This window comes from Leptonychotes weddellii, chromosome 12 (genome assembly GCF_054177405.1).
Source record: "Leptonychotes weddellii isolate Sample4059 chromosome 12, ASM5417740v2, whole genome shotgun sequence".
In the NCBI taxonomy this organism is placed as follows: domain Eukaryota; kingdom Metazoa; phylum Chordata; class Mammalia; order Carnivora; family Phocidae; genus Leptonychotes; species Leptonychotes weddellii.
The window spans coordinates 1,630,073-1,645,706 of record NC_138380.1 but is presented as its reverse complement, the minus strand read 5'-3'; the positions used below and the strand labels follow the sequence as shown (position 1 = coordinate 1,645,706).

The 15,634-nt window shown below is 36.6% G+C and overlaps 1 protein-coding gene across 7 annotated transcripts in view; it reads right to left on the bottom strand.

Annotated features, from left to right (window-relative positions):
• The window catches only part of LMBR1 (limb development membrane protein 1), a 155,910-nt gene that overhangs the window by 74,563 nt on the left and 65,713 nt on the right, over nt 1-15,634 (bottom strand). For 5 of the 7 annotated variants that reach the window (XM_081799750.1, XM_081799756.1, XM_081799749.1 and 2 more), the window contains one exon: nt 11,564-11,667. The exons of the other annotated variants lie outside the window; for them this stretch is intronic. In XM_081799750.1, the coding sequence (XP_081655876.1) occupies nt 11,564-11,667 (104 nt within the window). The remainder of the gene's footprint in view (nt 1-11,563; nt 11,668-15,634) is intronic. 7 annotated transcript variants of the gene reach the window in all.

The following is a 15,634-nucleotide window of genomic DNA, read 5'->3' as shown; positions in this document are numbered from 1 at the left end:
CAGCCAGGGCATCACCTACTCACTATTCGGGTTTTGTGGTGCCTTTTCAGTTTGGTCTTTGGAGATTTTCTTGCTTTCCTGGAACTTATCTATGCATTTAATCATACAGGGATTTGGTTATACAATTAAATTTTTGACTTGGTTCTATTTAACAATGATAGATGCTATTTAACTTCCTTTAAACTATGTAAGAAAATTCATGAGTTGGGGGCACCTGGGTGGCTCAGTCGTTAAGCATCTGCCTTCAGCTCAGGTCATGATCGCAGGGTCCTGGGATTGAGCCCCGCATCAGAAAGCCTGCTTCTCCCTGTCCCACTCCCCCTGCTTGTGTTCCCTCTCTCGCTGTGTCCCTCTGTCAAATAAATAAATAAAATCTTTAAAAAAAATTCATGAGTTGGCATCAAACATCATATAACCAGACCTAAACAAAGCCTTATGTATAAAATATATAGACTAAAATTTCTCTATGTATTACATCTTACAGTATTTTTTAAACTCTAACATCTCAAGCTTTTAAAAAACTATTTTTTATAACCTTCATATTTTATTTCTACATATTGAAGTAAGAGAAGATTTTAAGCAGTTATTTGCAAATGTTCCTCAATAAATAACACTCCAGGTCCAAGTTGTCGATTTTTAATACATAAAAAGCCAAATTAAATAAAATTATTATTCAATTTTCTCCGGTTAGCATTAATTTTGAAGCTCCAGGGCCATCTTAATGTGCAGTACAGAATTCTTAATGAGGCAAATACCATCACCACAACCTGGTGAGGATTTACTGGGTGGGTCTGCAGAATCATGATTTGTCTCATTATTAGTTGTATGTTCTTTATCCACATTGCACTTAAACCCAGTGCCCCTTAGATTCATGGTATTTAAACAATCACTCATTATAGCACTAAATGACTAAGAATTTTTAAAAAAGAAAACACACAATGCTCAAAACTGTGGCTTGTGGGGTTCACCTGAGTGATCAATCAATGGAGTACTGGAACCATGAGCATGCTCCCTGGATCTCCACTAAAACCTGGCAATCTCACCAAATACACATTCACAAGCTCTCAGGATAATTTTCTTTTAAGGAAAAAATATACATTTATTGATTTTTTAAAAATAGAAATAGTATGAGATATCTTTTTAGAATTGCACTGCAGTAACCCTTCCCTAATCTTTAGAAGGTTTGAGAACTATTTGATTAGTAAATACTAACAAGGGGAAAACACACTCTTCGGAGTCTATTACTAGCTTTGCCACAGACTATGTCCTGGAAGTTTCCCAAGAAACTTGGGCTTCAAGACATTATCTATAAGAAATGTGCAATAAAAGTTGCCTTGGTTACTTCTCAGATATTTAACAAATCAAATGAAATATATGAAAGCAGTTGAAAAACAATAAAATACAAAGCAAGCATGAACCTTCAATAATACCTGGCTGCAGGGAAAAAAGATGTTAGTGCCTATTCTATGTGAGAATCAGATTTGGCATAGAAGATATTAGGTTAACAATATTAACACTATTTGCAAAGTTTACTTTAACTTTTCATCAATTTCTATCACAAGTAAACACTAGCATCTGTCTTCCTGCCTCTCAGGCACTCCAACCCAGGAGGAGCATGCTAGTCCTCCACTGACAGGCCAGGCAGAGAAGGAAACTGGGAATGGAGCACTATGGACAGAGGAAAGCTCCACTGCTGAACACGTGGCCCTTGAAGGGCATGGCCAGGAAAAGGAAGACCTCACACCCTGGCAGGTGGTCAACATCCTGCCAAGCAGGCTACAGTCAGGCTGAGCTCTAGCACAGCGAGAGACCTAGAACTACCAGTATCACCCAACAGGCAAACACGGTGGTGACTGTGGGGCTCATTCCTAACAGCCAGCTAAAGAACCAGGATGGGGTGGGGGAGATACGGTTTTGTAAACCAAGCCAAGGATGGTAAAGATCCTGTAAAGATTCACTTCATTAGTGAAGAGCCTCATTATAATTTAACCTGGAGGTTCTGGACTAAAAGCCTAAGCTGTACTAAAACAGTGCAAACTCTCATGTCTTCTTTTGTGTTGAGGTTCCAAAATGATTCTAAAAATAACACACCCTGAAAGATAACCATGCAGGAACCCATAACCAGCCCCCTCGAGAAACGGGAGCACTGATGCATTTTTAGATCCTTCCTCTGACAAATCAATGGGACCTAAGACCTACTCAGCTTTTATGCTTTATTTTTCCTGTACAAAAGCTTTGTCTGCAGTAGGCTAAGTATATATATTTGGGAATACCATGGTAAGTAAGAGAAAAAGACACACCTACAACAATCACAATAGAATTACAATCCCTAACTGCAGGGGGAGGAAGCAGGTCACCACAAAGGAGGCCCACCGGAAAGACTTAAGGAGCACCAGGAGGTAGCACTTAAAGACAGATTCCACCGGGAAGTGAGTAGAGGGCTTCCTGGCAGAACAGCACATGAAGACAGGAGGCCATGAAAGCACCTGGAAAGTCCTGGGCAAGGTGAGGAGCTCAGTGGGATACAGCTTGGGGAATAGGGGAGCCTCCTGAAAAATGTGGCCTAAATGACAGATGGAACCCAAATTTCCAGAGTTGTAAATATAATGTTACAGATTTTAGACTTCATTTTGTTGGCAGTTAAAAACCATCAAAAGGGGGCGCCTGGGTGGCTCAGTCGTTAAGCGTCTGCCTTCGGCTCAGGTCATGATCCCAGGGTCCTGGGATCAAGCCCCGCATCGGGCTCCCTGCTCTGCGGGAAGCCTTCTTCTCCCTCTCCCACTCCCCCTGCTTGTGTTCCTTCTCTCGCTGTGTCTCTCTGTCAAATAAATAAATAAAATCTTTAAAAAAAAAAAAAAACTATCAAAAGATTTTATGGAGGTTAGTTACACAATATCATTAAGAAAACAATGCTGGAAGGCAGTGTGGAGATTACATTGTATAGGAAGGAAACTGGAAGCAGAAAAAAACAGTAGGACAGTGGTTTAAATAATCCAAGTAAAAAATGATGAAGCCTGAACTAAGGTAATGGCAAAAAGAAAAGAGGAACATTCAGAACACTTATTCAGAAGTTATTCATAACAGTGAATCCAGTATTTTTAAGTTATTTAATGCACTAAGTTCTTATTACAAGGTAAGGTACTTTACTACATCTCTTCTAAAAAAAATAAATCAGAAGTATAATTTAATTCTGGGCATTTAAGAAGGAAACAAAACTCATCATGAGATCAGACAAATCTTTATGATAACTCAAAAAAGCTTTAAAAAATCTTAAGCCCTTCCCACGCCTGTTTTAAAAATCAACTGCTTATAATAAAAATTAATACTCATTAATTAATGTGTAAAGAGAAACATTAAATATCAAGTAACCCCAACTAAAATATGAAAGTATACAAGTATTTAAATCTAGCATTCTAAACAACTTCAAATTTCTTGTGTTCTAAAAAAAGATAACAGGAAATGTTTTCTAAGAACTGGTCGTTTCAGTACTTAATTCTAACTTTTTCTTCTGTTGATATAGCCTTATTTTTTCAGTTTTTGCCTGCTAATCTTATTTTTAATAACTAAAAGAACATACATTCATATATATACTTCTGACAATTCAGTGCTTTAAAATTCAATCATTCTAGAACAATAAGAACTTGTCTTTCTAGATAAGAACTTCCTTTGCTTACCAGATGTGCAAACCAATAAATTTGTAAGTAATGAAACTGCTAATAACTTCAGTTTTTTAAAAAAGTAGGTATATCACAACCTAAAATATTCCCTAATGTCAAAACTATCAGGGGCGCCTGGGTGGCTCAGTCGTTAAGCGCCTGCCTCCGGCTCAGGTCATGATCCCAGGGTCCTGGGATCAAGCCCCGCATTGGGCTCCCTGCTCACCGGGAAGCCTGCTTCTCCCTCTCCCTCTCCCACTCACCCTGCTTGTGTTCCTGCTCTCGCTGTCTCTCTGTCAAATAAATAAAATCTTTAAAAAAAAAAAAAACTATCAAACAATCCAACTGCCTTTGATTTATCTGATTATGCAACATTTATTTCTCATACAAATGAGCCAAATAAATGGGTTGGTAAAGTAATATACCAAGTTTCAACTATATACTGGCAAACATTTCATAGAGATCAGAAGATTAACACTGTACCATGCAGAATAAATTATTTTATAGACAAATAAATATGTTTAAATGCCAAACAGATTTTAATAGCCCGAACTCCAGCCGTCCTGTGGACCTGTGGGCATGTGCCATAACGTGCCATAACCAGGTAAGCAGCTCTCTAGTCAGCATGAAATTAGACATTAATTTTACTTTCAAATAAAGTTTATTCCAGCCAAGCGTAGATAGTTTTCAAGTCCCCCCCAAGAAAAGTTTTGGAAGAGACTCTGACAATGATTATTTCCAAAAAATTGTTTCATGAATGTTGGAAGTAGTAGGGCCAATTTAAGAGTATAATTACTTTAAAATCTGAACCTATTTTTTATTTCCTCCATACTAAAACTCTTCATTTAAGAAAGAGCCCAAAATTGTGAGACTTTTAGTTAATAATTTAATCATCATATAAAATAAAGTTTGAAGTTTATAGTTACCTATTAAACATAATACCTATTTTTTTTTTACAACTTATACTGTTACAAGATAAGGCAGTTTCTATTTCAAAAAGTAAATAAATAAAGCTATGTTGACACCACTATAATTTCTTATATGTAGCTTTGCTATCATATGTAAAAAATAATCCTACACAAATCTTCCTGATGTTTCATATCAACTTCCACATAGCCAATACATTTAAGCACCTACTCAGAGTGGCTGCTCCTACTGCATCTCATATGGTAGGTGAGACAAACAAGACCCTCAGCAACCCCACACGGCGATAAGTACTGCCAGCCCATTTTACAGATGCAGACACTAAGAAACATGCCTGAAGTCCCACGTCAGTAAGGAGAAGAGTCAGGATTTAAGTCAGATAGTCTAAATGCCAAAGCTCACAATTTGTCCACTATACTATTATGCAAATAGAGAGAAAATTTAGCCTTAGAGTAGAAATCTCTCATCTTTTGATAGGACAGAAAGATGAAAGTGCTATATAATGGTCCAATTCAACACTCATACTATCTCAAAGTATATGGGTACCAGTGATATCTTTTAGAAACACAGCTGCTATTTAACAGTAACAGTTACTGTTACTGAAATTATAATTTAGTTCCCTCCAATATGCCATTATACTAAGAACAGTGACAAAATTAAGATCATTTCATGAACTAAATGATTTTTAATTCAAAATCTTTATAAACTCAAATAATTTTAAATGAAACAAATGTATTCTTTTCCTCAAAGTAATACTTTTGTACATCTTTCTCTGAGATCCCATATGCCAAGCTTCAATAAATCATTATAACCACACCTTTTACAGTAGATTAACAATTCCGAAAAGAACCCTGAGCATAACAACACTACCAGAATCAAATGTTTTAAAAATAATCATCTTTATCCATGTTGTCTCTATGGAAAACAGTGAGTGCTCCCAAGTGGGGGAGGGCAGAGGAATTCTATTAATAAATTACTGAATGATTTTTTTTTCTTGAAGGTGTTGGGAAAATCAAATTAACACATAACAATAGTTAGTGAGATATGACTCCATTTTCTGTAATAAACACCAAGATCAAAACGCACCCAAGGTAAATTTCCTTGCAAGTTTCCCAGCAGGAGTTTTCCTTTTTGTATGTGATTTCCTCTCACCCACAAAAACCAGGCCAAATACGCGCATGTGCCGCTAACACTAAGCAGCACTTCCTTATTCACTCATGTCCAACAATTTATGGATGATCAGTGGCAAAAACGAGCAAAAATAATGAAAGAATGCAATGAAAGCTCCCTGAGACCAAGCTGGACTTCCTACTCATTTCTGTGTCTCTTTCAGATGGAGGCCTGATACAAATTAGCCACTGGGGGGAAAAAGTCATCTGGTCATAAAATACAGTACAAGGTCACTTTTATGTAAGTTTGCCAAAAGGGACATAAACCAGGACAATTTCACACTGTGACACAGGACAGAAACATATTAAAACAATCTCTGTTCCTCCTCCATTGTGCTGTCACAGTGCTCAGCTTTATAGGCCTTCCCAGCACCAGCACCGGGCTCTTCGCTTCCACCTGGTCAGTCTAATTAATTAAGAAAGGAAGTTACCTCAAATTCTGTACTTTTTGCTTTTATTATCAAGCACTTCGTTTGAAGTTATAGGAGTTAACCTCTTAATCCTACAGACCGTGTGCTATGTTCTGGACATTTGGGGATGTCTGGATAGCTTGGATAATTGGTCAGGATGTTGCTGTCGCTTATGTTAAATTTTATGCCAAGACTTCAAATCAAAGATAGGCATTAAGGTGAGGCACAATATAAAGTTACTGCCAAAAACATCTTTGGTTCGTGAATTAATCTGTCACTGATTATATTTTTTTCACTTTCGTTAAATTGTTGAATTTTTACCTCGTAACATCTGAACTCAAAGTAAGATGTTAAAATATAATATGAGATAAATATATTCCTAACTCTTATTTCAACCCTGGCCAGAGGTCAGACCTTCAGAGTTCACGATGCAATCAGCAAACATCTTCTGACATCATCCCACATAACCCAGAGGTCTGTCTGAGGCAGAATGGGAAGAGAAAACCACACAGCTGATCTGAGGTGTGACAGGAACAGCAGTGCTGTTGGCCCTAATACCCTTGTAGTCTGGTATATGACTGAGTGACCAAGACAAAACTGCGGAGAAAGGATCTCCACCACAACACACAACATTCAGCAGATGCAAGCGTTTTATCAGAATTGAAACAAACATTAAGATGCAAGCATGGGATCAGGTTCAAACACACATGAACATATAAAATGCTTGACACGATACACAGAGGTGATTAATAATATAAATCTGATAAACATTTAAGTGCTAACAATGTTAGAGTTCTAAGATAAAAGTTACCTTCTTACTAAAAAAATGTTTTGCTTTATCAAAACCATTTACATTCTCCTACCCTTGAGAATATAAAGAATGGGAATAGTGAGGAGATGGTCCTAATAAAATAGAAACATGCACCATGGTAAGGAGAGAGAAGAAAGGCTTATTTAAGGCCCTTAAAAGGGCATGGTCAACCCCCCAGGCCTAAAATGTCCTGTTTGAATTAACATAGTGGTTTAATTAAAAACTAAGTAGAGAATTCTGCTTAATTTGATTTTCAATTCAAGCTCTGCATCCGCCCGTGGCTAGTGGCCAATTTCCGCGTCTCGGCACAATATGCAAGGGGCTGTTTTAAAATCGATTGCCCAGGGGAATCAATGGGAGTATGGTGGAGCCATATGCCCTTTAGGGACTCCACCAGACTTAGACATAGTAAAACAGCACCAGGAGGGTGGCCAAAGGAATAAAAAAGAAATTTAACTTAACCATATTTCAAGTTTGTCATTACTCAAATCATTGTGCTGAATCTACCAATTAGAAGTGTTTTCTAAGCCCTCTTCAATATCCCTTCAGACTAGATGTGTCTAATGCCAATGAGCAAAAAGCTTTAAAGGATATACACAAAGGAATATCCTTGCTAGCCAGCTGTGTTAAAAGTCAATGACTGTCTGTGATACATTCGCTTCAGTGAGGCAGCAGTACAAGTCTGGGGTACGGTCTACAACACTGTAAGAACGACAGATCTTAACAAACACTGCGTAAAACCTGCACAAGTCAACTCCTAGGATCGTATATTAGAGAAAGGCGTAACAATGAAAGGCTTAAACATATACTTTACACATTTAAGACTTAACCATGCAATGCTAATAACCCTTGCAACTTTCATGTAATTGATTTTAAAACTGAAAAATATGAGTATTTAAAATAATATGTCACAATTACCTTAATTTTAAAGCTTTCCAAACAATTCTAACAGGGTCTAGAATGCACCTTATCTTCAAGCCGGTTTGATTTTGCTTCAGTCCATGTCATTTCAAAATGGGAAAAATAATTTGTAACTTTAAAATTGCCCAAGATAATATGTGAATAATTAAGAACTGACTGTACTGTATTCAGTTGCTTTCTGATGATCCCACAGAACATTTATTGGTGAAATGCATTAAGCTCTAGAATGATGGCACTAATAGCTAACATATCCTGGGCTATGTGTTTTACATAAATAATCTCCTCTCATTTAATCCTTAAATAATACAGTAAGGTAACAATCATTACCATACTCATTTTACAGAAAGAGAACCTGAGGTCCAGATGAAAAAACTAGCCCAGGCTGTGAGACTCAAAGGGCAAATTTTCTCACCTTAGCACCCTCACCCTCCATCTCTCTGCCACAGGCCCCTGGGTGCAGAAAGAGCAGAATCATTCTGCCTCTTCTGCCTCCAGGCTACAGCCCCATTTTCCCTTCCCTTCCCTCTTCTAATAGTTTTAAAGACTAAGTTCTTTCATTTGGTTCCTACAACGCCCAATCATTGTCCAGAGACGCAAGTTGGACAAATGGTAACCAATCATTCTGAGCTCTGTCTCCTTGCCCTCCTTTAGATCCTTTGCTGAGTTGGGGAATCACCTGGACTGGTCATGTCGACTGTACCCTACAGTCAGCCAACACATCAGTCCCCTCTGAGATCACGAAATGGAGCTGGTCATCTTGAGGGATTCTGAGACTAACATAGTCAAAGATGTGCTTAGAAAAGAATATTCTTTTAAGTGCGTATAGAGAGACTAGACGTAAAAAACTTAAGAGGAAAGAATGCTGTACAGTGGTAGGTATGAAATATCTTCAAGTACCTTCCTGTGTCCTTCCTCAAGCTGCTTCTCCCCTTGGACCTTAGTCTACAAGGGGGAACAAGAGAACAGTGACATGTCACTGGGGTTTTGTCAGTTTTTTTTTTTATTCTAGAGATGGTAGTTCTGCTCCAATAAATGTAGCCAACCCCCTCTTCTAGTTGGTTAGTTCACAACAAGGGAGGAAAACAATTTGGAGACAAGAGGTCTGTCCACATTACACAGTTTTTTAAAATAACCTATTTAACTAAAAACTAGAATTTTATAAAGAGTATAAATTAGGTAGAGACACGTATACTACCAAATATGAAAATACACTTAACACTGAGCTTTACCAATTGTTTTTGTACTTGGTAAGATTACACACAAGGCAGAGATAGGACAAAAGAACAATCTGCATATTTAAAGCAAACATCAACACAACAATGTTGGGGACATATGTTGCAACACTGTTTAACAGGACTAGGTGTGTGACTGATTCAGTATGGTGATATCTCTACATGTACTCCTCCCCTTAGTGACATATGTTTGAACTCTGACATGGGTATTTATCTCTATACTTAAATAAAACAGTAGATGCAAAAATCTTTTTCAAAAATCTTTTGCCAACTCCATTATCTATAGCACAAAATCCAAACTAACTGGCAGAGCATTCAAGGCCTCCAGGATGTGACCCCAACAAGATTCCATGTACCCTGATCTCTCACCAATTCTCCGTTCTATAGCTAAGTGTCAGCCATTCCCTCAATCCAGTCAGAATCCATGCCTTTCCCCAGTTCCCTAGGCAAATCAAGATCTTCACTCCCTGTAGTGCCTCCCATCACAGCTGGCTGTATGAAAGTTCATCACACTGCATCCTATTGGATTGCACCTCTTCTTTCTCCTTCTATCTATCCCTGGAAGGCAGAAGCCCTGCCTTTTCATTTCTGTCCCCAGCAAGGTCCTGTAGAAGCATAATAATTACTTCTTAGTAGGTGCTTAGTAAAACTCTGTTGAATGAATGAATATCCATCAAAAGCTTTGGCTCTAAAATTATACAGAAATCGCTTTCTCAGGTGTCTCCTATGCTCTCACTTCTTCTTGATGTTCTTTCCAGCCCTCTTTAACACAATATTTTACATTCCATTCTTCTAGAAACTCTTGTCTTCTGGCTCCCAGAAAACCACACTCCTTTTGCTCCCCTGCTTTCTGGCAGGACCTGCTCAGCAGTCTCCTTTGCTTCCTTCCTCTGCCAGCAGGCCATATAGTCCTCTTTTCTGCTCCAGCCTCATTTGTCCTTGGCCACCTCATCCACTTGGGTGGCCTCAGTAAACTCCATAGTGTTGACATGTGAAGATCACAACCACTTTGGGATGGTTAAAAGTGACCCTAGGTTTTAGTACCAGTTCTGGAATTGTACATATATGGCCCTTAGACAATTTAATAATATTTAATATATTTGGACCTCAGTTTTCTCCTTATAAAAGGAAGGTTTGTACCAAATCCCATTCAGCAAAACTCCTATAATTTCTTCAAGAAGTCATAAACATTCAAAGAACTTTTTAAACTGAAACTACACAATTCTTTCACATTATATAGATGACTTAAATAATTCAAATACATCATGATAAAAAACAATTCCAATATATCAAAGCCAATTTTCTCAATGTCAGGTTGACTACCAAATACAACCATCCATTCTGATCTCAGTACATTTACTATATATGAAATCAACTCTGAGTTTTCAGCTTCAAACTACGCAAGTATGGAATAATATCTAGAAAGCAAAAAGGTGCATGCACTAAACACTTTATCACCTCTCAGTGACTCTTTCCCGGCATCCTTCAACACACAGACCTAAAAAGTGCTGCACTTAAGGTTTAAAATCAGAAGACTTGTCAAAATGTGAGACTAAACAATTTCATTCCTAAGTACCTACAAAAAATTATATGAAATAAAAAGTCATAAAAATTCAGTTTATGGCTTCCCTTGCCAAATTTATGGAATTGGCGTTATAGTATATATTCAACAATAAGATGCATAGGCATACTTTCAACTTTATGTATCACAATACGAATAGAACTAACAACTAAAAAGGTGTAATGTGTCTATAAAGACTTTTTTTGCCAAAAAGTATTAACTACTTAAATCTTTGTATTATATTCCAAATGTTTATAGCAAAGACCTCCACAAGCTATAAACAGAAACATTGTTCGTTTCGCTTTAAAATGTTATATTCAAAGACAGATGAAGTTATTACCACTGATACAGTCTGGACTGATTGTTTAAGATGCCCTTGCAAAGTCTCCTGTTTTGCTTACTTCTAACCTCCCACATTCACTAAGATCAGTAACTCACAGTATCTTGAGGATTTGACTATCTACAGGGCATATTTGATTTTATAAAATGCTACTCTTCTGAAAATACGAGATACAAAATAACTTTTACATCAAGATATGTTTTAATATTTTGAGAATTTCATGTCATGCTTTAAACTAAATGCGAGAGAGCCTAGGAAAGGAAGAACGGCTATTTTATCAGCTTTATTCTCTACAAACATTCCACCAAGTAAATATTCAAAGGTCAAAAGATGACTTCCTCCCTGTGGGCACACAAAATCATTCAATATGCACTATTATTAATATTACTGTCAACATGATTAATATTAATAAGATGTTATTATTACTAATTAAACTTTTGTATTTCAAATGGTGGTTCAAGCCTGCTTTTACTAGTTCAACATGAATGACATATACTTCTTAATTTGACAAGTTTAATTCCAAAATATGATTCCCTTACCTTTTTCAGGCCAGCAAAACCTTCTGATTCCAGAAAGAAAAAGGCAAAGGGCATCAACACAAATAAACAAAGGTTGGAAAAGAGAGAAGCAAGATTCCACAAGCCTATAAGGAGGTAGCAAAAAAAAAGAATAAAGATTAGAGACAGGCCTTATCAAAAAAAATTACTATGCTAAATTATATTAGTCGAAGATCTATACTTTTTAATAATAAAAATAAACATAAACTTGAGGACAGTGCCCTAACGAATTACCTAAACTTAGAAATGAGAAAATAATTACACATCCAAATTTCTGTAACTTTGTAACTTGTACCTATTAGGAAAAGCCAATATAGAAACTAAAATGTTTTTCCTCATATCCTAAAACAAAGTCACTAAAGATATGACAAATGCAGAGATCCAAAGACACAGTCTCTTTAGACATATTGGCATCTGAATATTTAAATTAGATCCACTAGCCTTTACTGAGCACTTAATAAATGCCAGATACTCCACTAGACATTGTACATGCATAATATCATAAGCCTAGTAAAAACACTAAAGGTAATAATTAGCATTTATTGAGCCCTTCTGTGCCAAGCACTATTCTGAGTGATTTACCAATATTACACAAACTCATGTACTCCTCAGAGGAAATTCCCCAACAAGACAGAGGAATAGGCTGGTTATATAACTTAGCCAAGGTTGCAGAGCCAGTGGCAGAGCTAACTCCTGGGATTTTTAAAAACCACTATATCATAGAAGTTTAAGCAAGCAATTCTAAGTGGGAAGGAAAATGTAAGAGAGGCAGGCAAGTTCATATTACCTTTTCCCTTTTTGACACATTCTGTACTCTTACAAAACTACAATAAAAAGCTACTAAGATGATAATAAAAATAGATTTAGAAAAAGAAGACTAAGTCTGTCTTTGGGATTATGTTTGGCCAAACATCTTATACCTTTTATAGGTAAAACACTCAAATTTAAAATGATTTTCAAAATAATGCCTATAATACTTTTTTTTTAGATTTTTATTTATTTGAGAGAGAATGAGAGAGAGAGAGCATGAGAGGGGGGAGGATCAGAGGGAGAAGCAGACTTCCCGATGAGCAGGGAGCCCAGTGTGGGACTCAATCCCAGGACTCCAGGACCATGACCTGAGCTGAAGGCAGTCACTTAACCAACCAAGCCACCCAGGTGCCCCAAAATAATGCCTATAATACTTATAAAATCAAGAGTTAAAGATAAAATTATGCTAAGCATAAATTCAATCTATCCCATGCACTTATCATTCAGTGCTTTGGAAAATGGGCAACTGACGTTCTTTCAACACCCTTATTTAGAAGGCACCATTCCAAGCATGGGAGACACAGGAACAAACAAAACACAAAACCTTTGTTTTCACCAAAATACGGTATGAGGAATCTTTTCAGTTTTAGCCATTCTAACAAGTATAAAGTGGTATCTCTTTACTGTTTTAATTTACATTTCCCTAATCAATAAAGAATAACATGAACATCTTCATTAACTTATCTGCCACCCATTTATATCTTCTTTGGTGAAGAGTCTCTTCAAGTCTGTTGCCCATTGTTTCGTTAGATTGTTTACTTATTGTTGAGTCTGGCAAGTTCTTTATATATGCTGAATACAAGTCCTTTATCAGCTATATAATTTGCAGATATTTTCTCCCCATCTGTAGATTGTCTTTTCATCTTTTTAACAAGTATCTTTCAAAGAACAAAATTTCTTGATTTTGACAAAGTCCAATTTACCAATTTTTTCTTTTACAGATCATCTTACCCAAGAAATTATGGTCTAGCCCAGTAACACTAAGACTTTCTCCTATGGTTCCTTCTACAAGGGTTACAGTTTTAAGATTTACATTTAGATCTATGATCCCTCTGAGTCACTTTTGTATATGGTGCCAGGTATGGACTGAAGTTCATTGTTTTCCCTATGATTATCCAATTGCTCCAACACCATTTGTAGAAAAGAATACCTTTTTCCACCAAATTGCCTTTGCACCTTCACTGAAAGTAAATTGACAATATATATGTAGATATATTCCTGGATCCTCTATTCCATCGAGTCAATCTATTTATCTTTATGCCGATACCACACCATCAATGATTACTATGGCCTTAAAATAGTCTTCGAGTTGGGTAGTAAGTCCTCTTACTACAGAGAATTTTGTTCTCTCTCAAAGTTGTTTTGACTATTCTAAGTCCTTTGAAGTCCTATCTGAATTTCAGATCAGCTTTTCAATTTCTACCAAAAAAAAAAAAAAAAAAAGCCTGCTGAGATTTTGAATGAGATTGCATTGAATTGGTAGACCCATCTGGGGAAAACGGACATCTTAACATTGTCTTATCCATGAACATGGTATATCTCTCCATTTATTGTGTCATTTCTTAATTTTTGTCAGCAGTGTTTTATAGTTTATAGTATATAGCTCCCACACATCCCTAAGTATATCAGGTTTCTGATGCTACTGTATACAAGTGGGCTTGTTTTTTTTTTAATCAATGTCCAATTATTCATTGCGAGTATATAGAAATGCAATTGAGTTTTGTATATTTATTGTGTATCCTGCAACCTTGCAAATTCATTTATTGGTTCTAATTGCTTTTTAATAATAGATTCCATCACAATTTCTATATAGACAACCATTATCATCTGTTAATAGAAACAGTTTCACTTTGTCCTTTCCAACCTCAATGTCCTTTATTTTCTAAAAATCACCAGAACAATGTTGAATAGAAGTGGTGAGAGGGGACATCCTTGCCTTGTTTGATGAAACATGATGAAACATGATGAAACATGATGAAACATGATGAAAATGAAAGAACACTGTCTTTCATTAAACATGATGCTACCTGTAGGGTTTTTACAGATGCTTTTTATTAGGATGAAGAAATTCCCTTTCATGCCTAGTTCGCTGATTTTATCAAGAATGGATGTTCAATTTTTCTTCTGCTTTTTCTGCATGTATTGTGGTGACTTTTCTTTTTTAGGATTTGAATATAGTAATTACATTCATTGATTTTTCAAAAGTCATACTGTATTATCCTTTTTATATATTGCTGTATTTGATTTGCTAAATTTTGTTTAGAATTTATGCATATATGTTCATGAGGGATATTAGTCTGTAATTTTCTTTTCATGTAATGTCTGTCTGGTTCTGGAATCAGAGTAATGCTAGGCACCATGAATTAGGAAGTAGTCCTTCATTTCTAATTTTCTAAAAGAGTCTGTGTAGAACTGGTATTGCTTCTTCCTTAAATATTTGATAGAATTGACAGTGAAGTCTTCTTGGCCTACAGTTTTATTTGTGAGAACATTTGTAACATTTTTACAATGTCTGAGAGACTTTAGTAGTTTTTGCCTTCCAAATTTTTCCATTTCTCTAAGGTGTTGTATTGGCATAAAGGTTTTCACAATGTGCACTAATTATCCTTTTAATACCTGTAGAATCCACATGTATCATATGATCTCACTGATATGAGGAATTCTTAATCTCAGGAAACAAACTGAGGGTTGCTGGAGTAGTGGGGGGTGGGGGGGGATGGAGTGGCTGGGTGATAGACATTGGGGAGGGTATGTGTTATTGTGAGCGCTGTGAATTGTGTAAGACTGTTGAATCACAGACCTGTACCTCTGAAACAAATAATACCTTATATGTTTTTAAAAAAGGAAGAGGAGGATAGTAGGAAGGGAGAAATGAAGGGGGGGAAATCGGTGGGGGGGGACAAACCATGAGAGACTATGGACTCTGAGAAACAAATGAGGGTTCTAGAGGGGAGAGGGGTGGGGGGATGGGTTAGCCTGGTGATGGGTATTAAAGAGGGCATGTACTGAATGGAGCACTGGGTGTTATACACAAACAATGAATCATGGAACACTACATCAAAAACTAATGATGTAATGTATGGTGATTAATGTAACATAATAAAAAAAAAAATACCTGTAGAATCCATAGTGATGTCACCTATTTCATTCCTGATATTGGTAATTGGTGTCTTCTCTTTTTTCTGCTAATCAACCTCACTGCAGCTTTATCAATTTTATCGATCTTCTCACTTTCTCTGTATT